General features: G+C 63.1%; 2 protein-coding genes across 2 annotated transcripts; both read left to right on the top strand.

Annotated features, from left to right (window-relative positions):
* Window positions 1–996: 996 nt before the first annotated feature.
* LOC136365908 (laminin subunit beta-1-like) lies at window positions 997–14,809 on the top strand. The gene is made up of 35 exons (XM_066326617.1): window positions 997–1,296; window positions 2,943–2,992; window positions 3,493–3,668; window positions 3,773–3,896; window positions 4,005–4,078; window positions 4,179–4,367; window positions 4,446–4,509; window positions 4,575–4,780; window positions 4,858–4,978; window positions 5,176–5,364; window positions 5,491–5,670; window positions 6,047–6,159; window positions 6,278–6,357; window positions 6,601–6,757; window positions 6,947–7,099; window positions 7,199–7,357; window positions 7,434–7,555; window positions 7,679–7,799; window positions 8,294–8,480; window positions 8,678–8,821; window positions 9,218–9,449; window positions 9,761–9,924; window positions 10,011–10,235; window positions 10,654–10,868; window positions 10,954–11,050; window positions 11,508–11,886; window positions 11,968–12,152; window positions 12,224–12,453; window positions 12,539–12,742; window positions 13,090–13,234; window positions 13,320–13,531; window positions 13,620–13,757; window positions 13,974–14,150; window positions 14,242–14,398; window positions 14,547–14,809. The coding sequence occupies exons 1-35, from the start codon at window positions 1,007–1,009 to the stop codon at window positions 14,678–14,680; spliced, it is 5,793 nt and encodes a 1,930-aa protein (XP_066182714.1). The 5' UTR covers window positions 997–1,006; the 3' UTR covers window positions 14,681–14,809.
* A 179-nt stretch (window positions 14,810–14,988) lies between these two features.
* LAMB2 (laminin subunit beta 2) lies at window positions 14,989–25,236 on the top strand. The gene is made up of 33 exons (XM_066326595.1): window positions 14,989–15,176; window positions 15,348–15,511; window positions 15,590–15,725; window positions 15,922–15,995; window positions 16,100–16,288; window positions 16,364–16,427; window positions 17,320–17,522; window positions 17,610–17,730; window positions 18,033–18,221; window positions 18,292–18,471; window positions 18,548–18,660; window positions 18,748–18,827; window positions 18,905–19,040; window positions 19,215–19,370; window positions 19,482–19,609; window positions 19,692–19,809; window positions 19,923–20,115; window positions 20,190–20,333; window positions 20,440–20,671; window positions 20,748–20,911; window positions 20,991–21,212; window positions 21,734–21,948; window positions 22,037–22,133; window positions 22,202–22,574; window positions 22,646–22,830; window positions 22,908–23,149; window positions 23,217–23,420; window positions 23,513–23,657; window positions 23,956–24,163; window positions 24,245–24,386; window positions 24,476–24,652; window positions 24,728–24,887; window positions 24,971–25,236. The coding sequence occupies exons 1-33, from the start codon at window positions 15,119–15,121 to the stop codon at window positions 25,105–25,107; spliced, it is 5,349 nt and encodes a 1,782-aa protein (XP_066182692.1). The 5' UTR covers window positions 14,989–15,118; the 3' UTR covers window positions 25,108–25,236.
* The last annotated feature ends 192 nt before the right edge of the window (window positions 25,237–25,428 follow it).

The following is a 25,428-nucleotide window of genomic DNA, read 5'->3' as shown; positions in this document are numbered from 1 at the left end:
GACAGGCCATCTCCTCAAGCAGATCTGGGCCACCCTCATGCATTCAGCTCTGGGGCAGACAAGGAGATTGCAGCTTGGCATGGGAAGTCAGAGCAACTTCAGGGTGCCTGGATATGGGCGCTCTTGTCCCTCACATCCCACTGAGGATCCTTCCCTCCCATCTTTGCTTTTCAAGGCCAGAGATCCTGTTACAGTTGCCTTTATCAGGCCTCTTTGGATCTCCTCAGAGCAGGTAAGGTTTGCTTGGCAAGATCCCTTGACACAGACATACTGGCCAGTGCTAATGGCTTTGTCAGCTCATCTCCTGCCAGCTCTCCCAGCTCAGAAGGTGGTAGTGGTGCCTGACCACCGGCCTGCACGGCTGGAGCCTCGCCGGGCACAGCCTAGCTCCTCCTCCAGGCTTCCAAGTGCCTTGCATGGCTATGGAGAGCTGGTAGGGTACTGCCCACAGCACCTTTTGTACTGCTGAGGTGCCTGACTGTCTCAGGGTGTCCCTGGGGGAGTGGGTTTTGGCATCCCTACGGCTGAGAACTGCTTCTTTGTCTGCCCATGACCTTGCTTGGCGGCGGGTGGCCAGAGCGTGGCCTTGGTGTGGAGTGCACACAGCTCCTCTTCCTTCCTTCAGCCTCGGCTAATAAAAGGCACTATCCCTGCGTGACAGCGAGGTCTCTGTGGAAGCCGGCCCCGGTGCACAGCCGTGCTCCCTTGCAGGGCTCCGGGGCTGCTCAGCACCCAGCCCGGCCAGTCCAGAGGATCCAGGCAGCACCGACCAGCACAGGGGTGAGTGGGGTACGGCAGTGCCCACCGTGCCAGCACTGGGCAAGAACAGGATCCATCTGGCATGGGTAGTGCTGGGGTAGTGCTGTGCAGGGCTCCCGGTGCCGCTGCTAGCGATGTGCCCTGAAGAGGCACAGACGGGCCCGTGCAGTGCAGGGCGAGTCCCAGCCAAGCTGTCTGTCTCAGCGGCCCCACATGCTGCACAACCGGGCACAGCAGACCTGTGGGAATGCTGTGCCTTCTCTCGGCCAGCCTAGGCACGGGACACTGCTATGTCACACGTGGGCCACTGCCAGCATGTACCTTCCTCTGCCTCACCTTGGCTAAACCTCGGTGCGAGCAGGTCCCTCCCCTCGCCTGGCACGGCTGCCGGAGGAGGAGACAGGCACCGGCCGCCCTCCTCCAGGAACAGCAGCAGAGCCCAGCCCGAGTCCAGCCCGACCCCAGCGGGCCTCCGACTCTGCAGCCCACCCGGGCCACCAGCCACCTGCCCAGCACCCGAGGCTCCCACGGGCACAGGTAGGAGCCGATGTGCCATAGGGGATACCCTGGGCACGACACAGCTCTGGGGCATTGGCACAACTCTTGGCACACGGCACAGCCCCATGGCACAGGCTGGGTGCTGAGAACTGGTATGAGGCAGCACACAAGGAGGGGGCTGCGGGGTCCCTTGGTAGTGACAGGCTGGATACCCCCACCCCTGCCATGCGCTTCCTGAGGCTGACGTGTGCCGGACTTCGCCCAGGGAGCTGTGGCAGTGGGGAGGGACAGGTACCTTGGGAGGGACGTTCCCATCCGGCAGCATCGTGGCCGTGCCCGGGTGAGCTCCTGGTGGAGCAGATGTCCTGTACGGCTCCACCCTGCAGCGTAGCCGTGCAGGTGCCTTAGCCATGATAAACCCTCAGGTGGGGCAAAGAATGGTGCAGTGACCCCTGTATAGCTGTACCCGCCGGTTCCTGGAGCATCAGGCACCCATCCCGCCATGCTGCCCCCGACGCCCCACTGCCACTGGCAGCAGGCACGTTCCTGCCGCGCCGTGCCGGGAGCCCAGGGAACGCGGTGCTTTTGGCTCGCCAGCCCACGAGGCGCCCTTTTGTTTGCCGCGGGGCCCACCGTGCCGCCTGGGGGCCGGGGCGTGCCCGGGCTGCCGACGCCTGGCCGGCCTGGCCTCCGCGGGCGGGCGGGCGGCGGGGGCCTCCAGGCAGAAGGAATCGGCAGTGACATTCCCGTAGCCTGGAGACCGCCGTCCCTTTCAGCGGGCAGCCCATTTGAATAAGAATCGTACACGGGGAAGGGGGGCCACCAGCCGCCATCCCATCGCTGCCCTTGCCCCAGCTCATTTCTGCGCGCCCAGCCAGGGGCAGCGGGTCCCACGCCGCCCTCGCCCCTGGCCTTGGTCCCGCCGGATGCCGCAGGACGCCAGGTACAGGGGGTTCGCGGGGCTCGGGGACCCTCGTGCCAGCACGTGGCTCTGCACCACCTTGCCTATCGCCCTTGGCATGGCTTCGAGCGGGGCGGATGCCAGGACAGAGTCGCGGCTCCCCCCGCCGCCCCGAGCCCCCCTGCCCTGGGCTGGCTCTATGCGGGGGACAGGAGAGATGTGTTTGGGCAGAGCCGGGACCAGGCTTTGATCCAGCACTTGCGAGGCAGGGAGCGGGAAGTACCGGGAGAGAAGGAAACACAAAAGGCAGCTCCAACCTAAATTTAACAGCGGGACCCCGGCCAGAGTCAGGGACGCCCTTGCCCAGCCGGCTCCGGCATTCCTGGCGCCCCTCCCAGGCTGGCCCTGGCCCGGTGCTGGTACCCCCTAGGGACACTAGTGACTCTCTCAAAAGGATAGGTCCATTCTGAGCCAGGCAGGATGGGGCATGGCACAGTTCCTGCCGGCTCTGGTGGGGCATAGCATGGCTGTGTGCCTGAGTGTGTGTGTGACAGTCCGCCAGAGCTGCTCAGGTGGGCACTGCATGTCATCCCGGAGGATTTTCAGACCCAACTGCCCCTGATTCCTTGCGTTGTCCCTGGAAAGCACCATCATGCCAGTGTGGGGGTGTGTGCATCCTGGACTGCACAGTCATGCTAGAGCCAGGACAGGACAGGGACCAGCCACCCTGCACCCCATGCCACACCCTGCACCCTACCGCAGTGCCATCTCCGTGTTCCACCAGGCAGATCCCGTGGTTGCCCATGGACCTCTGGGTGCTTGCTCTCCTCCTGGGTAAGCATTGGCCTCGGGGGTACCCTGCATACCCACAGCACTGGGAGCTGTGGTTGTTCAGGGACCCCAGTCTGGGTGGAGGGTGAGGGGCAGCAGAGGTAGTGGCAATGGCGATGCTCCCTGCCTGGCAGCAGCCATGGCCTGACTGCCACAAAACCCAGCGGGGAATCCAGGCTGCACTAAGCCCTGTCGGGATTAGCAAGCGCCTGACCTGGCTCCCGACTCCCTGCGGCACTTCTCGGCACCCTGGGGCTGCCCGGGCCCCCAGGAGCACGGGCAGCCCAGCCCCCCACTCACCCCGCTCCCTGCCCCTGGTCACGAGGCCGCGGCGCTGCTGCCAGCACCTTTCCGGATCATGGAGCTTCGTGCTGCATCAGTGGGTCGAGATGCAGGGATGGGACAGGATGGGACGGCTGGGGGTGGGGTGGGTGCACGGGGGAATGGAGGGTGCCCAGGTGCCCCAGTGCAGCCCCCAGCCCATGCCCTCATGCTCTCTGCAGTGAGGGCACTGGTGGCAGGGGGTTGGCAGGAGCCTGACCTGAGCCACGGCTGCGCCCGTGGCAGCTGCTACCCAGCCACTGGCAACCTGCTGGTGGGGCGAGCCACCCGCCTGAGTGCCACCTCCACCTGTGGGCTGGACAGGCCCCAGGAGTACTGCATCGTCAGTCACCTCCAGGTAAGCCCACCCAGCCCCAGAACGGCTCTGGCATAGACCTACAGAGCCAGGCACTGGTGCAGCCTCCAGTCACCTAATCCTGATGGTGCCACTCCCTGGCACAGGACTCGGAGAAATGTTTCACCTGTGACTCACGTGACCCATCCCTGCCTGAGAGCCACCGCATTGAGAATGTCATCTACCTGAGCAGCCCCCATGACCAACGGACCTGGTGGCAGTCAGAGAATGGTGAGGTCAGGGCAGCAGTGGGGTTGCCCCATGTGCATGTGCTGTGGGGCTGCGTGGCCATGGGGGTCTTCCCAGCGTCAGCCATCTCTATCTCTCTCTGTCTGCCAGGTGTGGAACATGTTAGCATCCGCCTGGACCTGGAGAGCGAGTTCCACTTCACCCACCTCATCATGAAGTTTAAAGTGGGTCCTGGTACATGGATGGCTGGGATGGAATGGAACGGGACAGGATGGATCTTGAGGGGCTGTGGGTCTGGCCCCATCCCATCTGGGTGTCTCGCAGACCTTCCGCCCCGCGGCCATGCTGGTGGAGCGCTCATCCGACTTTGGGCGCACCTGGAAAGTGTACCGCTACTTCGCCTACAACTGCTCCAAGCTCTTCCCTGGAATCCCCAGCCAGCCCTTGGGGCTCGTGGATGAGGTGCTATGTGACCAACGCTACTCTGAGATCGAGCCCTCCAGCAATGGGGAGGTGCGTGGGGATAGGGTGGTGCAGAGCAGGCACAGGGGTCTGGGTGGAATGGGATCACCCATTCCTTGCTTCTCACAGGTTATCTTCAAGGTGCTAGACCCCTCCATCCCTGTAGCAGATCCCTACAGCCCAGACATACAGGGTATGTGGCCGGGGATGCGGGGCTGGCTGGCGTCAGGGCAGGTTCTAACAGTGACACACCCCCAGACCTGCTTCGTGTCACCAACCTGCGGGTGAACCTCACCAAGCTGCACACGCTGGGGGACAACCTGCTGGACTCACGGCAGGAGGTGCTGCACAAGTACTACTACGCTGTGGATGAACTGGTGCTGCGGGGGAGCTGCTTCTGCCATGGCCACGCAGCCCACTGTGCCCCAGCACCGGGTGCCCCGACACCTTCTGTCCCCGGCATGGTGAGGCATGCACCCACCAGCACGGCACGGTGCCCAGTGGGACCTGGCAGCCACTCTGAGCTGGGTGCTTCCCCCAGATCCACGGGCGCTGTGTCTGTGAGCACCACACGCAGGGGCTGAACTGCGAGCGCTGCGAGGATTTCTACCAAGATCTGCCCTGGCGCCCGGCTGAAGGCTCCAGCACCAACGCCTGTCGCCGTGAGTGCCAGGGCTGTCAGGCTGTGCCATGCCAGGGGTTTTGGGGTGCTGCAGCCTGTACTTTGGGGAGGTCTGGGATTGTGGTGCTGCATATCAGAGCAAGGAGAGCCCAGGCAGGGGAGGTTTGGCACTGGGGGTGCTGCCTGCCCAGTGTGGGCTGTGGTGCTGTATGCCGTGCCACGGTGCTGTCTCTGCAGGCTGTGACTGCAACGAGCACTCACGGCAGTGCCACTTTGACATGGCCGTGTTCCTGGCCACGGGGAACACCAGTGGGGGTGTGTGCGATGGCTGCCAACACAACACCATGGGCCGTCGCTGTCACCTCTGCAAGCCCTTCTACTACCGGCACCCTCGCTCCGACATCCGGTCCCCCACTGCCTGTGCCCGTGAGTGTCCTGGGATCCCAGCCCCATGACTTGTCCCAACCCCATGGTTCCCTGGTGCCACCTGTCCCAGCCTCACAGCTCTTGGTGGCAGCAGCCAGAACTCCTCATGATCCTTTTTCTTGGCAGCGTGCGACTGTGACCCAGCAGGCTCTCTGGATGGAGGTGCCTGCGATGGGCACACAGACGTGGCACTGGGCATGATTGCGGGGCAGTGCCGCTGCAAGGAGAATGTGGCCGGTCCCCGCTGCGACCGCTGCCGGCATGGCGCCTATGGCCTCAGCCATGGCGACCCACTGGGCTGCCAGCGTGAGCTGGGAGCCAGGGATGGCGTGGGAGAAGGGATGGGGATGGCGATGGGGGAGTGATGGAGGGGTGGGGATGAAGGGATGAAGTTGGAGGGATAGGAAATGAAGGGATGTTGATGGAGGAATGGGGATGGGGTGGACGAGGATGGAGGGATGGAGGGATGGCGATGGAGGGATGAGGATGGAAAGATCGGGGATAGAGACATGGAGGGATGTAGGCATGTGGCATAGCTGTATGAGAATGGATGGAGGGATGGTGATGGAGGGAGGGAATGGAAGGGATGAAGATGGATGGATATGGGGTAAGGAAGGAGGGCATGAAGCATGCAGGCTGTGGTCCTACCAGCACCCCCTCACATGTGCATGTGTGGGGGCAGCATGCAGGTGTGACCCACGGGGCACAGTGGCAGGCAGCTCCCCGTGTGACCCCATCAGTGGGGACTGCTACTGCAAACGCTTTGTGGCTGGGCGCTCCTGCAGCCAGTGTGTGGTGAGTGCCCCAGCCTGCCCCACACCATGCCTGTGGGCCTGCCTGTCCTCAACCCCATGGCATCCCCTAGGGCTGGGTTGGTCTCACACCCGCCCTACATGTCCCCTCCTCACTGCAGCCCGAGTTCTGGGGTCTGAGCTACGACTTGGGGGGCTGCCGGCCCTGTGCCTGTGACTTCGGGGGAGCCTACAACAACCGGTGAGGCCCAGCACAGCACCTGGAGGGGCAGGGGTGGGGGCGAGAGTGGGGACAGGGCAGGGAGTCACACATGGGGGGAGGGAGGGATAGGGACAAGGCTGGGGAGATATGAGGACTGGGATGGAGGGAGAAAGAGAGGGATCTCTATCCCCAGAGATGGAGGGATAGGGACAGAGATGGAAGTAGGGATGGATGAAGACACAGACAGAAGGACAGATGAAGGGACAGGATGGTCACCCCCAGGTGCTCCATGGAGGATGGGGCATGTCCCTGCCGTCCCCACATCATGGGGCGGCAGTGTGACCAGGTACAACCCGGCTTCTTCTGTGCCCCCCTCGACTACTACACCTATGAGGCCGAGCAGGCCACCGGCCATGGCCACAGCCACCCTCAGCTTCCGGTGAGTCTTCTTGGGGGTCCCTGTGCATGGCTGTCAATGTGCACCATGCTCCATGCATAGCTGCTGCTGTGCTCTATGCATGGCTGTTACCCTGTCCTGCATGTGGCTGTTACCATGTCCTGTGCATGGCTGTTCTTGTGCATGGCTGTCCCTGTGCACGGCCACCATGCCCTGACCCCATCCCTGCAGGGTGCCGTTCGGGCAGAGGTGTCCCAGGACTGCCTGGAATATGACACCAGGGAGCCGGTGGGGCGGAAGGGACGCTCACGGCACCAGCGCAGCTCCCCCCGTGGTCCCCATGCCCCTGTCCCCTCGCGCCACAGCCGCCAGCAGCCCCCCAAGGTGAGCCCTGGGGTAGTAGGGGAGAGCACAGTGAAGCACTGCAGGGCGGAAGTGGCTGGGGATCAAGTCAGGGACAAACTGTGCCGGTGCCCTGCCCAGCTGGATGTGGAGGAGGTGGTGCGGGACAGTGCCGGGCGCATGGTGACGTGGACGGGCTTGGGGTTTGCCCGGGTGCGGGACGGGGCCGGCCTGACCTTCCGTGTGGACAACGTGCCCTACCCCATGGACTACGAGCTGCTGCTGCGCTATGAGCCCGAGGTGAGCACAGCCACAACCATGGCCACGGTGTGTATGGCACATCACAGCCCTGACACTACCTCGCCTGTTGTCACAGTCAGCCGAGGACTGGGAGGCCGTGGTCAGTGTCAGCTCCCGGGCGCTACCCACCAGCTCTCGCTGTGGGAACCTGCTACCCTCTGAGCAGATGTACCGCGAGATTCTGCCCCACAGCCAGAGGTGCAATGGGATGGGCTGGGGTGGGCTGGGGATGGGAACAAGGGAGGTAGTTGGGTCCTGCTGCAATCCTTTCACTGTCTCCATGGCCATGCTGTGCCCATGCCCCAATACCTGACTGTACAGGTACGTGCTGCTGTCCCGGCCCTTCTGCTTCGAACCTAGTACCCCTTATGAGGTGACCATGCGGCTTCAGCGGGCTGGTGTCACCCAGCGCCATCCTGGAGCCTTCATCCTCATCGACTCGGTGAGGAGGGTCCCACTGCACCTTGTGCTTGAGACTTGGGAGAGGTGGTATCATGGGCAGGGATCGAGAACCACAGGCTGGAGTGGGAAGTGACCCCCCTCTGGGGATGTACGTGGGGTCAGGATGGGGATAGGATGGGATGAAATAGGATGGGGTGGAGATGGGGATGAGATGATGATGGGAATGGGAATGGGGAAGAAGTAGATGTTGATGGAGAAGGGGATGTCAGTGAGACTGGGGACTTAGATAGAGTTGGGGTTGGCATAGGGGTGTCAGCATGGAATGGGATAAGGAGGCTTCTGGGGATGGCAATTTATATGGGAATATCGATGGGGCTGGGGATGTCAGTGGAGCTGGGGCTGTTGATGGAGCTGGGGTAGTTGACCCCATCAGCATTGGGATTGTCCTGGAGCACATGCATCCAGCCTAGTGGTAGGTCCCACAGTGGAGGCTGGCTATGCCCCCCAGCCCCATCTGCTCTTCCCTCCCCACAGTTGGTGCTCCTGCCGCGGGTATCAGAGTTGCCTGGGTTCCATGGGCCAGAGGCAGCAGCACGCAAGGAGGAGCTGGAGCGGTACCAGTGCCTGGAGGTGTTTCGCATGGCCCCCCCTCATCCCCTGGCCCAGGCCTGTGCCCGCCTGGTCTGCAGCGTCTCAGCCCTGATGCACGGCGGGGCACTGCGTGAGTGGGCAGGGATGGGACTGACAAGTGGGTAGGGGTGGAGCCCTGCCTGGGGCAGTGGGTCAGGTTTTGTCCATGCCCATGGCATGGTGTGCAGGAGAGCAGTGGCAGGGCACGGGAGGTGGGGGCAGGCATGGGCAGGTGTGGGCAGATGCAGGTAAGGCAGCCCTGGCCCCATGCTGGTCCTGCTCCTGCAGCCTGCCAGTGCGACCCACAGGGCTCCCGCAGCAGCGAGTGCCAGGTGCAGGGCGGGCAGTGCGAGTGCAAGCCCCATGTCATCGGCCGACGCTGTGACCACTGTGCCCCCGGCAGCTACGGCTTTGGGCCCCTGGGATGCAGCCGTGAGTAGTGAGATCTTCATCTGCGAGGAATTGCTGTCTCTCCTGTCTGCCTGTCCATCCATCAGCACCCTCTTCATTGCCCTGTTCACTTATCTGACCCTCTGTCAGTGCATGTGTCCATCTCAGCCCTGCTGTCCTGCAGCCTGTAGGTCCAGTCACAATTACTCATCCATCCATCCACAGGTGCCCCCTGTGAGCACTGTGCTGTCCTGCACTCACCCATCTGTCTGTTCACTCATGATCTTGTGGACCTGTGTGTCTGTGTGAGCCCTTCTCTGCCACAGCCATCCCGTGGAGTGAGCATGTTCTGGGCGCTGGTCCTCTGCCTGTCTGTCTGTCTGTCCGTGCCTGTGTCCCTGCATCCATATGCCTGACCTGAGTTGTGCTGCCCTGCAGCCTGCACCTGCTCCCCAGAGGGCTCGGTATCCCAGCTGTGTGACAAGGTAAGTGGGCAGTGCCGGTGCCAGCCTGGCACTGTAGGCCGGCAGTGTGACCAGTGCCAGCCCGGCCACTGGGGCTTCCCTACCTGCCGGCCCTGCCACTGCAATGGGCACGCTGAGGAGTGTGACCCCCGGACGGGCACCTGTCTTCACTGCCGTGACCATACCAGCGGACGGCATTGTGAGAGGTGAGCAAGAGGAGGGGATGGTGTGGAGTGACGTAGGATGGGATATATACAGTGGGGTAGGACAGGATGAGATACGTTGGGATGGTGGGATGGGTTGAGAGGAGGTGGCATGGATGTGATGGGATGGAGTAGAATAAGATGGGATGGCATGGTGTGGGATGGGATAAATATAATTGGATGGGATGGGAAAGATACAGTTGGTTAGGATAGGGTGAGATATGATGATATGGGATACGATGGAATGAGATGGGATGGTGGGATGGTATATCATGGATGGGAGGGACCCATTGTGTCCCCCCTTGTCCTTTCAGGTGCCAGGATGGTTACTATGGGAACCCTGTGCTGGGCTCGGGGCAGCAGTGCCGGCCCTGCCCCTGCCCTGGCTACCCTGGCACACGGCATTACCATGGGAGCACATGCCATGCTGACGATGAGACACACCACATCATCTGCGTCTGTGCTCCTGGATACGCTGGTGAGGGGCAGAGCAGGCACAGTGCAGCAGGGACCCCCTGCACTGAGGCTGTGGGACCCCAGCACCTATAGCCCCCCTCTCTGCAGGGCCGCGCTGTGATCGCTGCTCCCCTGGTTACTTTGGGGCTCCAGAGATGGAGGGGGGGGAGTGCCGGCCCTGCCAGTGCAACAACAACATCGACGCCAGCGACCCAGAGGGCTGCGACTCCCGCACGGGACAGTGCCTGCGCTGCCTGTACCACACTGCTGGGCCACGCTGTGCCCAGTGTCAGCCTGGCTACTACGGCAATGCCCTGCAGCGCAGCTGCCGGCGTGAGCGGGGCAGGGGGCTCTGCAGGGCTGGGGCTGCACGGAGGTTTGGGATAGGGAGGCTGAAGTGATGCAGGAGCTCAAGACAATGATGAGGTGTGGGGCTGTGGTTGGGTGTGGGGTGATTTGGGTTGGGTCAGGGAGAATTTGGGGATGTTGTGGGACTAGGGTTCAGGGCCAGGATAAATTTGGGGCTGTTAGAAGGGGCATAGGGCTGTGCCTGTGTTGGGGCTGGGCGGGGAACAGAGATGGGGATCGGTAGGGGTGTTGAGATGAGGGGTGTTGGGGCTGTTCAGGGATTGGAGGCCAGGCAGACTGGGGAGAACTGGGGTCAGGCAGATTTGGAGTGCTGGGGCCAGCAGCACGCTGCCTGGGCAGTGGGTATAGGCTGAGCCCCATATGGCCACCCACTCTCCTGCAGGTTGTGGCTGTGACCCACGGGGTACACTGGCCTCCCACTGCACTGATGGCATCTGCGATTGTGACCGTGGCACAGGAGCCTGTGCCTGCCGGCCCAATGTCGTGGGCAAGAGCTGTGATCGCTGTGCACCCCACTTCTGGAGCCTGGGGGGGCCAAGGGGCTGTGAGCCTTGTGGCTGCCACCCCATACACGCCCTGCACCCTGCCTGTGACACAGTGAGTCCCCTGGCACCCTGCTACAGCACCACTGCCCTCCTGGGGCACAGCAAGCTGCACAGTGAGCATGGCACTGTCACTGCAGGTGACAGGGCAGTGCCAGTGCCGGCCTGGCTTCGGGGGTCGTGTCTGTTCCCAGTGCCAGGAGCACCACTGGGGAGACCCTGAGCAGGAGTGCCGAGGTGGGAGCACATCCCAGGGACTGGGGGAGCACGGGCTCTGGGGACAGGGGATGTGGGGGGAGACTCTGGGTGCATGGTGAGACTCTGGGGAAATGGGGACCCTGGGGACCTGGTGGGAGACTTTGAATATGGGACACTAAGGAGACAGTGGGACACTGGGGACACAAGGGACTCAGGAGGTCTGGGAACGTGGTGGAACACTGTGGGCACGGCAGACCTGGGGAAACAGTGGGATGCTGGGGACATGGGGGAACACTGAGGACATGGTGTGTCTCTGGGGACATGCTGGACTCAGGGTACCCAGAGTACTTGGTGGAACTGTGGGGACAATGGAAGATGCTAGGGATAGATTGGATTCTGGAGACAGATTCAGGGGAATATGGTGGGGTGCTGGGACACGATGGAGGGCATGGGGCTCCATGGGAAGGCTGGGACACACCACCAACTGTCTCTGCAGCCTGTGAGTGTGAGCCGCTGGGTGCTGAGAGCCCACAGTGCGAGCAGGACAACGGGCAGTGCCGGTGCCGCCTGGGATTCGGGGGGCTGCGCTGTGACCGCTGCCAGCGGGGCTACCAGGAGCCCTTCCCCCACTGCTCGCCCTGCCACCCTTGCTTTGGGCGCTGGGACCTGGCCGTGGGCAGCCTGCGGGAAGGGCTGCAGCGCCTTGGGGCACAGGTGCAGGCACTGAGGGAGGGGAGTTCTGCACTCCTACTCAGCCCCCGTCGCCTGCGGGAGCTGGAGGAGGCTCTGGGGCATGTGGAACGGCTGCTGGGAGAGTGGGACAGCCCTGGTGGTCCCCTCCTCGATGGACTGCCCAGGCAGCTGGGTGGCACCAGGCAAGTGTGCATGTAGGGCTGGGGTGGAGGGACCCCCTCTTGTCCTCCCTGAAAGTTTGAAGCCCCCCTCCCTACCCAAAGGATGGAACTGGACAACTTCTGGAAGCACCTTCAACAGTTGGAGAGACATCTAGACCAGCTGGCACAGGCGGATATGCAGCACCATAACCGGCTAGCTGAGCTGAGCCATGAGCTGGAAGGTCTCAACCGAACGACCTCCCACCTTCAAATACTTCTTGGCACTGTAGCTGCAGCCGGATTCAGTGGTAAGAGCAACCAGTGAGGTTTGGGTTTGGTGGCAGCCATCCTGGCCAAACCCTGACACCCGCACCTGCAGAGTCTTACCGCAGCGTCCTGGCATCGATGGAGGCCTCGCGGCAGGCAGAGGTGGTGGCCAATGGCACAGCTGGCGAGCTAAGTAGGGCGCAGATGACACAGCAGGCAACTGAGCGGGCGCTGCGGCAGAGGGGTGATACTTTCCGCCGTGGCACAGCCGCAGCCCGGAAATCCCTGCGGGAGGCACAAAAACGGGTGATGGGACTCAACATTGCCAGGATCAATGAGAAGGTGAGAGCAGGACTGGCAGAAGTGGCATGGGTGTCACCCCCCATGTAGTGCTGAGCTGCCATTTCCACCATTGGCATCATCACAGATTTGTGGGGCACCCGGAGACCGGAGCTGCAAGCACGCGTCTTGTGGAGGAGCCTTGTGCCGAGACAGTGCAGGGACAAGACATTGCGGTGGCCCTGGGTGTGCAGGAGCACTGCCTATCTCATCTCGAGCCCTGAGTAGTGCCCATAATGCCTCACAGCAGCTGGAGGTGACATTAGAGCAGATGGGTGTTGTGGCACAGAAGGTAGGGGTGGTTGCTCCATGGCACTTTCTGGAGTCCCCTTGTGTTGTCTTTGCGTGTCCTGTTTGTGCTCTTTCCATGCCACTTTGCATGACCCCCTTCTATGTCCTGTTTTTTCCCTTTCCACGCCCCCAAGCATTTAGCTCTGTATCTCATATGCCCTTCAGAGATGCCCTTTGTGCCACCTGTGTGCATGCTCCATTGGGCCACTGCTATACCCTCTGTCCCCTTGCACCCTCCTTCCATGCTCCTTTGCAGGCTTACATCTTGTCCGCTCATACTCTCTGCTCACCCCCAATGCCCCCTCCCGAGGCTGCCCTGTGCCCCCTGCTCAGCCAGGTGCCCCTCAGATGCAGGAGGTGCAGGAGCTGGCACAGGGGGCACGCAGCTGGGCAGAGGAGACACTGGAGCGTTCTCAGGCTGCCCGCAGCCGTGCAGAGAAGGCGACGGCCCAGCTGCGGGACTTCATCCGCCGGATCAAGGCCTTCCTGGCAGGTAGTGCCAGCACTGAGTGGGCACATGGGCATGACAGGACTCAGCAAGCCCACCGTGAGCCCACCTTGCTCCCATGTCCCCACAGAGGAGGGAGCTGACCCAGGCAGCATCGAGCTGGTGGCCCAGCAGGTGCTGAACATCTCCCTGCCCAGCAGCCCTGGACAGATCCAGGAGCTGCTGAGGGAGATGCAGGAGTGCATCAGCCAGCTAAAGGGGGTGGACGCAGTTCACAACAGCACAGCGGAGGAATTGGCTGTGGCACAGGACCTGCTGGCACAGGGACAGAAGGCCAGGCAAGTGGTGGAGACATGCTGAGGCAGGCAGAGGATAGGGTCAGTCCCCCTGCACTGGCAAGGGCTGTAGTATCCTGTGTTGCTGCAGGGAGCGAGCCCAAGGCATAAGGGATGAGCTGATGGGGACACAGCAGGCACTGGATGCAGCACGGACACAGGCAATAACAGCAGGGAGCACTCTGCACAGTGCCAGGGATGCCATCCAGGTGGCCGAGAAGAGAACCAGGGAGGTGAGGGGCATGGGCTGGGGGAGTGGAGCTGATAATCGCTAGGAGAAATGGGATCAGGGATGTGGAGAGCAAGACTGATGCCTTGGGCACACTATGGGTAGGGAGGCTGGCGCTGGGGAAATACGGCTGGCATTGGGGAGGTGCCAGGGCAGTGGGGCTGGCACCACTGGCATGGTGGTTGCTGTGCCTGCTGCAGCCTGTGTCCATACCTGCCAGGCGGAGCGCAGGCTGCAGGTGCTGGACAGGAAGGAATCGCAGGCTCAGCGGCGGCTGCGGGAACTGGCACAGCACATCACTGCCCTGCAGGAGCGTGACCAGGATGCTCGCCACATGGCCCAGCAAGCCAAGGACAGGGCACAGCGTGCCACCATCACCTCGGGGATGCTTAGCCAGGTGAGCTCCATCCCTGCCTGGTTTATGCGTGGCACCGAGCAGGTACTGGGTGCTGTGGGTGCTCAGCCTCACCATGCCCTTCTGCTGCCAGGACCTGGCACAGGTAACACAGCGTTATGTGGTGCTGAAGAATCGTGTGGGCATGCTGGACGGGGTGTCTGGTGGGCCCCTGCAGCGTGTGTTGCAGCTGACGGCAGAGGCCCGAGACCTCCTGGATAAGGTCAGCAACAGCAAGAAGAAGCTGGAAGGTGAGGGGGGAGCACATGGTGGAGTACATTCCCTGCCACGTCCCCACGCATCTCCCTGTCCCCTCCGCGCCCATTCCCACCGGGTGTCCCGACGGTGATACGGGACACGGTGGGAGGCTGCACTGTGACCATGTTGCCCGTCCCACAGACCTGGAGCAGCGCGTTGGGGCCAATGAACGGACGATGGCGGCAAAGGTGACACGACTGCAGGCTTTGGAGCAGCAGGTCACCGGGCTGTTGCAGGAGATCCGGGAGAGGGCCAACGCTTACGCCACCTGCTAGGGACCACTGGCGCGGCCGGGGGCCGGTCCTGCCCCGCCGCCCCGCAGGTCCCCGAGCCCGGGAGTCCCGTCCACTCTGCAGGTGCCTTTAGTGAGGGCGCGCCTGCAAATAAAGCCCTGAACTGTTGTGTGCCTGTGTCCGATGCCTTCTGCCTGGCCTGCTCCTGCCTCCTCCCGCCTCTCTCGGCCGGCCCGCTCCCCCGCTCCAGCCGGGATCCGCCCCGCGCTTTCCGCGCAGCCCCGAGCGCTGCGCCTGCCGCCAGTTCGGAGGGGCCGGGAGGGACCGGGAAGGGGCCGGGGAAGGGACCGGGAACGGGAACGAGAGGGGAACCGGTGGGTCAGGACAAGACGGGACGGGACCGGCGGGCACCTGCCGAGCGCCCCCTTTACGCGCCCTTTGCGCCCCTTTCCGTCCCGTCTCGCCCCGTCGCGCCCCGCGATGCGGAGCCCGGCGAAGCGGAGCCCCGCCGTCCTCCTGCTGCTGCCGCTGCTGGCTGGTGAGTCCGTGTCCCCTGTGGCAGCGGGGCCGGTGGGCACCGGGGTCCGGCCCGGCGCCGCGGTCCTGTTTCCGGGCGGTCGCGGAAGGGGCCCCGGGCACGGCAGGGGAAGCCCCGGCCCCGGCGCCCCCGCCCGCCCCGCGGCGCCCTCAGCCACCCGCCGCTCCGCAGGCCTGGGGGTGGCCCTGGCCCCCGATTCCCCCCAGGGCTGTGCCCGCGGCAGCTGCTACCCAGCCACCGGGGACTTGCTGGTGGGGCGAGCAGCCCGCCTGAGTGCCACCTCCACCTGCGGGCTGCGCCGGCCCCAGCCCTACTGCATCGTCAGCCACCTCCAGGTGAGTGGGACGGGGCCTGGGACAACCGGACGAGGGTGAGGGTTGGGGACACACATCATTGAGCCTCCCAACTCGCAGGAAGAGAAAAAGTGCTTCATCTGTGACTCGCGGCGACCCTACGATGCCCGCACCAACACCAACAGTCACCGCATCGAGAATGTGGTCACCAGCTTTGCCCCCCGCCCCAAGAAAGTCTGGTGGCAGTCGGAGAATGGTGAGCAGTGGGTGGGGGTGGTGGGGCATCCTGTCCCGTCCCGGGGGGCTCTCTCCTTCCCTTCCTCCCACACTGAGGAAGTGTGACTCAGCCTGTGGCTGCGGCCGCGCCCATGGACCACTGCCGGCTGCCCGGGGGGACGAGCCCCCGGGACCTGTGAGCGGGTGCTTCCACTTGTCACACGCGTCATCCCCAGGTGTGGAGCACGTCAGCATCCAGCTGGACCTGGAGGCCGAGTTCCACTTCACCCATCTGATCATGACCTTCAAGGTGGGTCCCAGGGGCGTGTGGGGTGCCCAGGCTGAGACAAGACAGGATGGAACACGCCCTCAGGGCCTCTGGGCTACCCCCTGTCCCGCCTGGGTGTCTTGCAGACCTTCCGCCCCGCGGCCATGCTGGTGGAGCGCTCAGCTGACTTTGGGCACACCTGGAAAGTGTACCGCTACTTCGCCTATGACTGTGCTGCCTCTTTTCCCCACGTCCCCCATGGGCCCCCACGCCGCATTGATGATGTCGTCTGCGAGTCCCGCTACTCTGACATCGAGCCCTCCACGGAGGGGGAGGTGAGGCCCTAGTAGTGTCCCAGGAGAGTCAGGGCATCCCCTGCACTGCTCTCATCACCTTGCTGTCCCTTCCAGGTCATCTACCGGGTGCTGGACCCTGCCATCCCCATCCGGGACCCCTACAGCCCTGCCATCCAAAGTGAGTTGCCAGCCATCTGGGCTCCTGTTTGGCTGCTCTATTTTGGGTGTAGCTATTTTGGCTCCTCTCTCCCTGCTCTGGGCCCTACACAGGGGTCAGGACCTGATCCAGTCTGCAGGGTCTTGGGCTCCTCTGTACCCTGCCCTGTGAGAGCAGCTAAAGGTCAGGCTGCATTGGGTTAAGTGGAGGAGGATCGCTGTGCCACGGCTGAGCCAAACACCAGCTGTAGTTCAAGATGGGGAGTCAGGCTGGGCACAGGACACAGTGGGTTAATCACCCAAGGCTAAATTTAGACTGGGAGCAGGAGGGGAGGAATCTGCAGGGCAGGGCTACTGGGAAACTGCAGTTCTGGGGAAGCGATCCTGTCTTCCCAGGGCCCCCAGACTGCACCCATCAGGCACAGCCATCTCCTGGGCACAGCCTCCAATGGTGAGTGCCCTGAGACATGTAAAGGTGCTATGCCATGGGTGTTGTTCTGCACTGTTGGGGTCTCAGCCTGCCTCTGTTGTGGGAGTGTAGAGCCCAGCCCACGATCAACCAGACTGTGCACAGCTACGTGTGTGGGAGCTGAACACCCACAGTTATGTACAGCCCAGCCTGACCATGTGCAACCATGTGCCTTTGAGGCAAACCATGCACAGCCCTGGGCCAATACTGTGTGATATAGAAAACAACAGACCAGTCTGATATCATGCAGCCCTGCATGGATTCCCCATGCCATGCACAGCCCATCCCAGCCATGCTCAGCAGAGCAGAGACCTGCCCAGCTCCTCTGAACCACCCACAGCCTCCTGTGCCATGCACAGCCCAGCCCAACTGTGCCCCACAGACGTGAGCTGTGCATAGATGTGCCCAGCCACCCTGTGCCTACAGGGGTCTCTCCCTGCCCTAGACCTGTTGCGTGTCACCAACCTTCGGGTGAACCTCACCAAGCTGCACACGCTGGGGGACAACCTGCTGGACTCACGGCGGGAGATCCGGGAGAAGTATTACTATGCGCTCTACGAGCTGGTGATGCGTGGCAACTGCTTCTGCTACGGGCATGCTTCTGAGTGTGCCCCACTCAGTGGGGCTCCTGCCACCACCGATGGCATGGTAGGGCAAGCCAGGCCTGTGTGCCCTGCTGGAGCTGGGTAGCTGTGCTGCCTAGTCCTGCAGCCCCTTACTGTGGCATCCTGGCAGGTGCACGGGCGCTGTGTCTGCAAACACCACACGCAGGGACTGAACTGCGAGCGCTGTGAGGATTTCTACCAAGATCTGCCCTGGCGCCCGGCTGAAGGCTCCAGCACCAACGCCTGTCGCCGTGAGTGCCTCTGCTGGCACCAGCTCCTGGCACAGTGATACTGGTGCCAGAGCTGTCAGGTTGTGCCATGCTGGGGTTTTTGGGGTCCTGTACAGTGGGATGTGGTTTGGTGGTGACTGGCATCATCCAAACTGGCTTGGAGTGTTTGGGGTGCTGCAGCCTGTACTTTGGGGAGGTCTGGGATTGTGGTGCTGCATATCAGAGCAAGGAGAGCCCAGGCAGGGGAGGTTTGGCACTGGGGGTGCTGCCTGCCCAGTGTGGGCTGTGGTGCTGTATGCCGTGCCACGGTGCTGTCTCTGCAGGCTGTGACTGCAACGAGCACTCACGGCAGTGCCACTTTGACATGGCCGTGTTCCTGGCCACGGGGAACACCAGTGGGGGTGTGTGCGATGGCTGCCAACACAACACCATGGGCCGTCGCTGTCACCTCTGCAAGCCCTTCTACTACAAGGACCCCACCAAGGACCTACGGGACCCTGCAGTGTGTCGGGGTCAGTATGGGACAGGCTGTGCAGGGTGGTGCTTTGGTGCTCACAGTGCTGACTCTGCCTGTCTCCCCAGCCTGTGACTGTGACCCTGAGGGTTCTCTGGATGGTGGGCTGTGTGACAGTGCAGATGACCCAGCCAGGGGCTTGATTGCGGGGCAGTGCCGCTGCAAGGAGCACGTGGCTGGTCCCCGCTGCGACCGCTGCAAACTTGGCTTCTTCGGCCTCAGCACCGACAACCCGCAAGGCTGCCAGAGTAGGTACCAGGCTGGCACCTACTGGGGTCAGGCATGTGGCTTGGCATTGCTGGAAACTGCTGCCTCTCCATGCAGGGTGCCAATGTGACCCCCGTGGCACGGTGGTTGATGGCAGCCGGTGTAACCCTGTCAGTGGGGAGTGCTTCTGCAAGCGGCTGGTGACCGGGCGCAGCTGCAACCAGTGCCTGGTGAGTGGGGCTATGCCATGGCCCATGCATGGTGCTCTGGACTATAGTACACAAATGGCTTCTCTCTAACACCTTTGTCCTCTGCAGCCTGAGCACTGGGGACTGAGCCATGACATCCCGGGCTGCCGGCCCTGTGACTGCGATGTGGGAGGTGCTCGCAACAACCTGTGAGTCCTTGTCAGGATGCAGAGGGCAAGGGATCAGCCTTCTGGCATCAAGGCTGATGGTGCTGCTGGGGTACCAGGTGTGCCATGGGGACAGGGCAGTGCCAGTGCCGCAGCCATGTGGTAGGACGACGGTGTGAACAGGTGGAGACCGGTTTCTACCGCATCAACCTGGATCATTACACCTATGAGGCGGAGGATGCACGGCTGCATCAGGTAAGGTATGAAGGTGTCCCTGGGGAGGACATCAGGCAGAGCAGGGCAGTGGGTGCCCCTTTGCAGGGTCCTCAAACCAGCAGGCAGTAGTCTGCCTCCCTACTCAGGGCAGAGCAGTGCCTGCTGGCCAAGGCAATTTTTAGGGTCCCATCTCACAATGGCTGCTTGCACCAGGGCTCAGTGGTGGAGCGTGAGCCCCCCTCAGACCGTCCAGCTTCCTGGACAGGAACAGGCTTTGCCCGCGTGTTGGAAGGTGGCTGGGTGGAGTTTCATGTGAGTGACGTGCCTTTCTCCACCGAGTATGATGTGGTCATCCGCTATGAGCCCCAGGTGAGCACCAGCTGGTGAAGCCAGCAGTGTGATATATTGCCAGATTGGGAGGTAGTGGTGGGGAATTCCAGATGGTGAGGCTTTTTGACACTCCCCCTTCTTGGCTGCTAGCACCCAGAGGCCTGGCAGGAGGTGAGGCTGAAGGTGCTGCGCCCCAGCCCTGTCTCTGCCAGCAGCCCTTGTGGAAATACCATCCCTGCCGATGACCAGCTCTCCACCAGCCTCCCCTCTGGTGCCAGGTAAGCACCTCAGTTGAGCTGGGCAGTGCTGGCGCTCACTGGAGGCCCATGGCTGCCCTTGCTGTGTTTTGCCCCCGTTCAGGTTCGTGGTGCTGTCCCAGCCCATCTGTCTGGAGCAGGGTGTCTCCTACACGCTCCGCCTGGAACTGGGCTGTGCTGCTGCTCATCAGGATCCCACTGCCAGTGTGCTCATTGATTCGGTGAGGGGCACATGGTCAGTGGGATGGGGGACAGCAACTCTTCAGGGGGATAGGATGCAGCCCTAGGGAACACAGGGAGAGGGACATGACATTCCACTGACTTTGCCCTGCAGCTGGTGCTCCTGCCTCGTTACTCCTCACTGGAGATGTTCATTGCGGGTGACCCCAGCTCCATGGAGCGCCGGGAGACATTTGAGCGGTACCACTGTGCCCAGCCCTTCTACACTGCAGGGCCCTCACCTGTGGCTGAGCCTTGCTCCAGCCTCCTGCACAGCCTCTCAGCCATCCTGCATGATGGGGCACTGTGTGAGTACAGCCCCACACTGTGTCCTGCACCCTGTCCAACAGCAGCTGACACTGACCCTGCTTTCTGCCTGCAGCCTGCCTCTGTGATCCCCAGGGCTCGCTCAGTGCCGAGTGCCAGCCCCAGGGCGGGCAGTGCCAGTGCAAACCCAATGTCATGGGACGGCGCTGTCACCGCTGTTCCCCAGGAACCTTTGGCTTTGGGCCCAGCGGGTGCCGACGTGAGTGCCAGTGGGAGAGGAGCCTGGGAATCCCAGGGCTGGGGGCGTGGGGAAGGGATACTTTCTACAGCTTGGGGGCAGACACTGTGGGTGCTGTGCTTTCCAGCATGCCAGTGCAGCCGTGAGGGTTCAGTGAGCACCATCTGTGACATCAACTCAGGGCAGTGCCCCTGCCGTGAGGGCGTCCATGGCCCACGTTGTGACCGCTGCCAACCTGGGCACTGGGGCTTCCCTGTCTGCCGGCCCTGCCAGTGCAACGGGCATGCTGAGAACTGTGACCCTCGGACAGGCAGCTGCCTGCGCTGCCGTGACCACACGGATGGTGAAAGGTGCCAGAGGTAGGTGGGGTTACGTGCCCAGGCTGGGGCAGGGTGCTGCCAGCAGCCCTGGCTCCTGCTGACCTCCTGCCCGCAGGTGTGCAGCTGGCCACTTTGGGAACCCAGCGCTTGGCTCTGGGCAGCACTGCCGGCCCTGCCCCTGTCCTGAGGGGCCCAGCACCCCCCGCCACTTCGCTGCCTCCTGCTATCAAGACAGCCGCTCCCAACAGGTCATCTGCCACTGCAGCCCTGGGTACACAGGTGGGTACCTGCCACAGCACACTCAGTGCCTTCCAGGGTGCCCTGTCTCCAGGCACTGCCCAGCGCTCTGTGTCAGCAGGTTCTCGCTGTGATGAGTGTGCCCCTGGGTACTATGGGGACCCTCTGCAGGGAGGGCGCTGCCTGCCCTGCCAGTGCCACGATAACATCGATGTGACGGACCCAGAGGCATGCGACCGGCGCACAGGGCAGTGCCTGCGCTGCCTCTACAACACAGCAGGGCCCCACTGCGCCGAATGCCAGCCCGGCTTCTATGGAGATGCCACACGACACAGCTGCAGGCGTGAGTACCCACTGCCATGTCAAGACAGACTTGCCTCCAGGGGCCAACATGTCCTTGGGGACCACATGCACCCATGGCTGCCCCTACTTGTGCACAGTGCTGTGGAGTCCCTGCAGCCCTGCCCTGGAACACAGTTGTCTCCTCTGTCCAGGCCCAGCACCGTGGCCCAGTCCATGTCCCAGTGTCCAGCTTATTCCGTCCCATCTATATCCTTTTCTCATGCCCGTTCTTGTCTCCATTGCTATCACATCTCCACTGCAATCCATCTGTCCCCATCCTGTCCTTATTCCAGCTCTATCCTGACCCTGGTCCCATCTCCGTCCCATCCCCACCAGTGGTCGTCATGCTGCTCCCATTCCACCTCCATCCAGTCCCCACCTCATCGGATGCCCAGTCTCTGTCTCCATTGCACTCCTGCTCTGTCCCCATCAGAACTTCCACCCCATCTCCATTGCAATCTCATCCCCATCCTTGTCTTCATTCCCTCATCTCTATCTCTGCTCAGTGCTTCTTGGTTGCAGGTTGCTCCTGCAACCCCCTGGGCACTGATCCCAGCACCTGTGGGCCCCAGCAGTGCCACTGTGACAGGCACAGTGGGCAGTGCCACTGCCTGCCCCATGTGGAGGGCCAGAGCTGTGACCGCTGCAGCCCCAACTTCTGGAACCTGGCCAGCGGGCAAGGCTGCCAGCCTTGTGCCTGCCACCCCCAGCATTCCCTGACACCCACCTGCAACCAGGTGAGACACGACAGGGACAGGGGTTGGGGGGATGGGATGGGGCTGGGAGTGTGCTGCAGCAGTGCCAACCTTGGATATACTATGTCAGTTCACAGGGCAGTGCTCCTGCCGGCCAGGCTTTGGGGGCCAAACTTGCACTGACTGCCAGGAGCACCACTGGGGTGACCCACGGCAGCAGTGCCGAGGTGAGAGCCAGTGCCCGTGGGGGGATCACAGTGGCCCCTGTGGTGCCCTGACACTACTCTCCCTGCAGCCTGTGACTGTGACCCCCGTGGCATAGCCAGTGCCCAGTGCCACCGCAGCAGCGGCCACTGCGACTGCCAGCCTGGCATCTCTGGAGTCCGCTGTGACCAGTGTGCCCGGGGCTTTGCTGGTACCTTCCCTGCCTGCCAGCCCTGTCACCCCTGCTTTGGGGACTGGGACCGTGTGGTGCAGGATCTGGCCGCCCGTACCCGAGCGCTGGCACAGCGGGCCAGCCTCCTGCAGCACACCGGGGCTGCTGGTGCCTTCGAGGGCACCTTCCGGCAGCTGGAGGAGGACCTGGCCACTGTACGTGATGTGGTAGCCACCCGCAACGCCACTGCTGCTACCGCTGCCCACTTGACACACACCATGGAGGGGCTACGGTGAGTACTTACCACAGGGCACGGTTCCCAGGGTAGTCGTGGGGGCAGCTTTTCACCCCCTTCCCTTGCAGGCAGCAGATCGAGGAGGCAACTGAGAGGCTGACACGAGTGGAAGGGGAGCTGACGGCTGCTCAGGATGCCAACTTCAATGCCAGTCATGTGCTGAACACTGTGGATCGGGGTGCCCGCGCCCTCAACCACAGCCTGCAGGACTTGGAACAGCGGCTACACACCCTCAAGACCTCCAATTTCCTTGGTGAGCCACACCACAGAGCCAGGCTAGAGTGGCCAGGCCATAGCCGGGGGTCTGACAGTGTCTCTGTCACCTCACAGGTGCCTATGACAGTATTCGCCAGTCCTATGAGGAGTCACAGGAGGCTGAGCGCCAGGCGGATGCCTCCACCCGTGCTGTGCCCAGCCCTGTCAGCACCTCGGCAGCCACCCGTCACCACACTGAGCAGCTCCTGGCCAGCCAGCGGGATGACTTCAATCGCCACAATGCGGCCAGCCGGCGGGCACTGATGGACCTGGCAGCAAGGGCACAGGCACTGAGCCTGCACCCGCTCAATGAGAAGGTGGGATATAGGGAGGGGACGGGGGGAATGGCACCCAGAGCTGCCCTGATCCCATGCTGCCCTGCAGGTCTGCGGTGCGGCAGGTGATGTGCCCTGTGCTGAGAGCCCTTGTGGGGGTGCCGGGTGCCGGGATGAGGATGGGGGACGACGCTGTGGTGGTCTGAGCTGTGGTGGAGCTGTGTCCAAGGCTGACAGTGCTCTGGACCGGGCACGCCATGCCCAGGAGGAGCTGCGTCAGGCTGCCAGCGACATGGCCCAGCTTTCTCATAAGGTGTGTGGCACATGGGTGCTGGTGGGATCTGGTGGCACAGCCACCCTCTGCAGCCCTTGGGGCTGGCACCAAGGTTCTCTGCCCATGCTCAGGTGGCAGAGGCCAAGGGGAAGGCAGATGAGGCCCGGTTGCGAGCACAGGCAGCCCTGGACAAGGCGAATCAGACCAGGGCCCGTGTGGAGAGCTCCAACAAGGAGCTGAGGGAGCTAATCAGCCAAGTCAAGGCCTTCCTGAGCCGTGAGTGCCAGCATGCCTGGAGGGCTGGCCACCCCTGCCCAGGGCTTTGTGGCTCTACACCTGCACACTGCACTGACTCTGCACTGCGCCGCACTGCATTGTCCCACCACTGCACGTGGGCTGTGCCACCCCTGCCCCATGCTGCATTGCATGGTTCCTGCCCTGCCCCAACCATCCTTTGCCCTCCAGCCATCTCTGGCTTCTCTGCCTTGTCCCATGTTCCCCTCTGCCCTTTGGTTTGCCTGCCCCCTCCCCCCTGGCATGCTGTAGGGAACACACTGACTTCTTCCATCTGCAGAGGAGGGTGCTGATCCTGAGAGCATTGAGGTGGTAGCCAGTCGGGTACTGGAGTTGTCACTCCCTGCTGCACCGGACCAGATCCACCGCCTGGCTGAGGAGATCAAGACACGGGTGCGCAACCTGGCCAGTGTGGATGCCATCCTGGAGCAGACAGCCAGTGACGTGCGTCAGGCTGGGCAGCTGCTGCAGGATGCCCAGCGGGCCAGGTGAGCGCAGGGACGTGCAGACACAATCCCCCCAGGAACCCCCAGCCCAGGCTATGCTGAGGCCTTGCCGTCTGGCTGCAGGTCACGGGCAGAGGGAGTGCGGGGCACAGCTGAGGCAGTGCGGCAGGCACTGGAGGAGGCGCGGCAAGCCCAGGGCACGGCTGAGCAGGCACTGCAGCAAGCTGCCGGTGACATCCAGCACAGTGACAGAACCCTTAGCATGGTAAGAGTCCCTTCCCTATGACCATGGGACCCCATCCTCACCATGTGGTCAGTGCGACCACACCAAACTCCCATGCCACCGATCCCCAGATGCAGACTCAGACAGGAAGTGCAGAACAGCAGCTGGCAGGTGCCATGGAGCAGATTGGGCTCCTGGACAGGCAGACTGATGCCCTGAAGGTGAAAAGAGCAAACAACAGCCTGGCAGCCACACGTGCCCAGGAGGCAGCCAACACTGCACGGGACCGGGCCGACGAGGCCAAGCAGGTGGGTGACCAGGGGGACCGGTGTGGCAGCAGGGGTTCCACAACGATCCCGCTGACAAGCTCCACTGCCCAGCAGGTGCTGGAGGGCCCACTTCGGGACCGGTACCGGACAGCACAGGAGCTGGTGGAGCATCGGGCACAGGGGGCACAGCAGGCAGGCAGCCGGGCACAGCAGTTGCGGGAGGAGGCTGCGGGACTGCTGCAGGACGCCCAGGGCAAGCTCCAGCGGCTGCGAGGTGAGGCCGGAGGGGCATTCTGGGGCGGTGGTGGGGACAGTGGTGGGGAGCCAGGCTGACTCACGTTCCCCCTGTCCCTGCAGCACTGGAGGAGGAGTATGAGCGGAACGAGCGCGTGCTGGATGCCAAAGCAGCCCAGCTGGGCGGGCTGGAGGCCAGAATGAGGGAGGTGCTGGCCACCATCAACCAGCAGGTCCAGATCTACAACACCTGCCAGTGATCCCCCGGAGGGGCCTGGACCCCCCCGGAGCACCCAGCCTCCTGCTGCCCAGCCTCCGCCTGCCCTCGCAGTGGCAGGCGCGGTAGGGGCTGCAGGGTACCCCCGTGTGAATAAAGTTACAGAGCAAGACCGCCTCACCTCTACCCCGTGCCGTGGGCCGTCTGCCCCGGGGGCCCACAGCGGCTTCCCCCAGGGTGGGAGCCGGCCGCCACCAGCTGTAGGGCACAGCGGGGCTTGGGCGCGGGCGGTGAGGCGGGACTCGGCAGGGGGACTGGAGGGCACAGCACACCCGGGAGCCGCACAGACCAGCCCGGCACTCCC

This window comes from Sylvia atricapilla, chromosome 11 (genome assembly GCF_009819655.1).
Source record: "Sylvia atricapilla isolate bSylAtr1 chromosome 11, bSylAtr1.pri, whole genome shotgun sequence".
In the NCBI taxonomy this organism is placed as follows: domain Eukaryota; kingdom Metazoa; phylum Chordata; class Aves; order Passeriformes; family Sylviidae; genus Sylvia; species Sylvia atricapilla.
The sequence above is the reverse complement of the archived record's forward strand: the minus strand, read 5'-3'. Positions and strand labels throughout refer to the sequence as shown.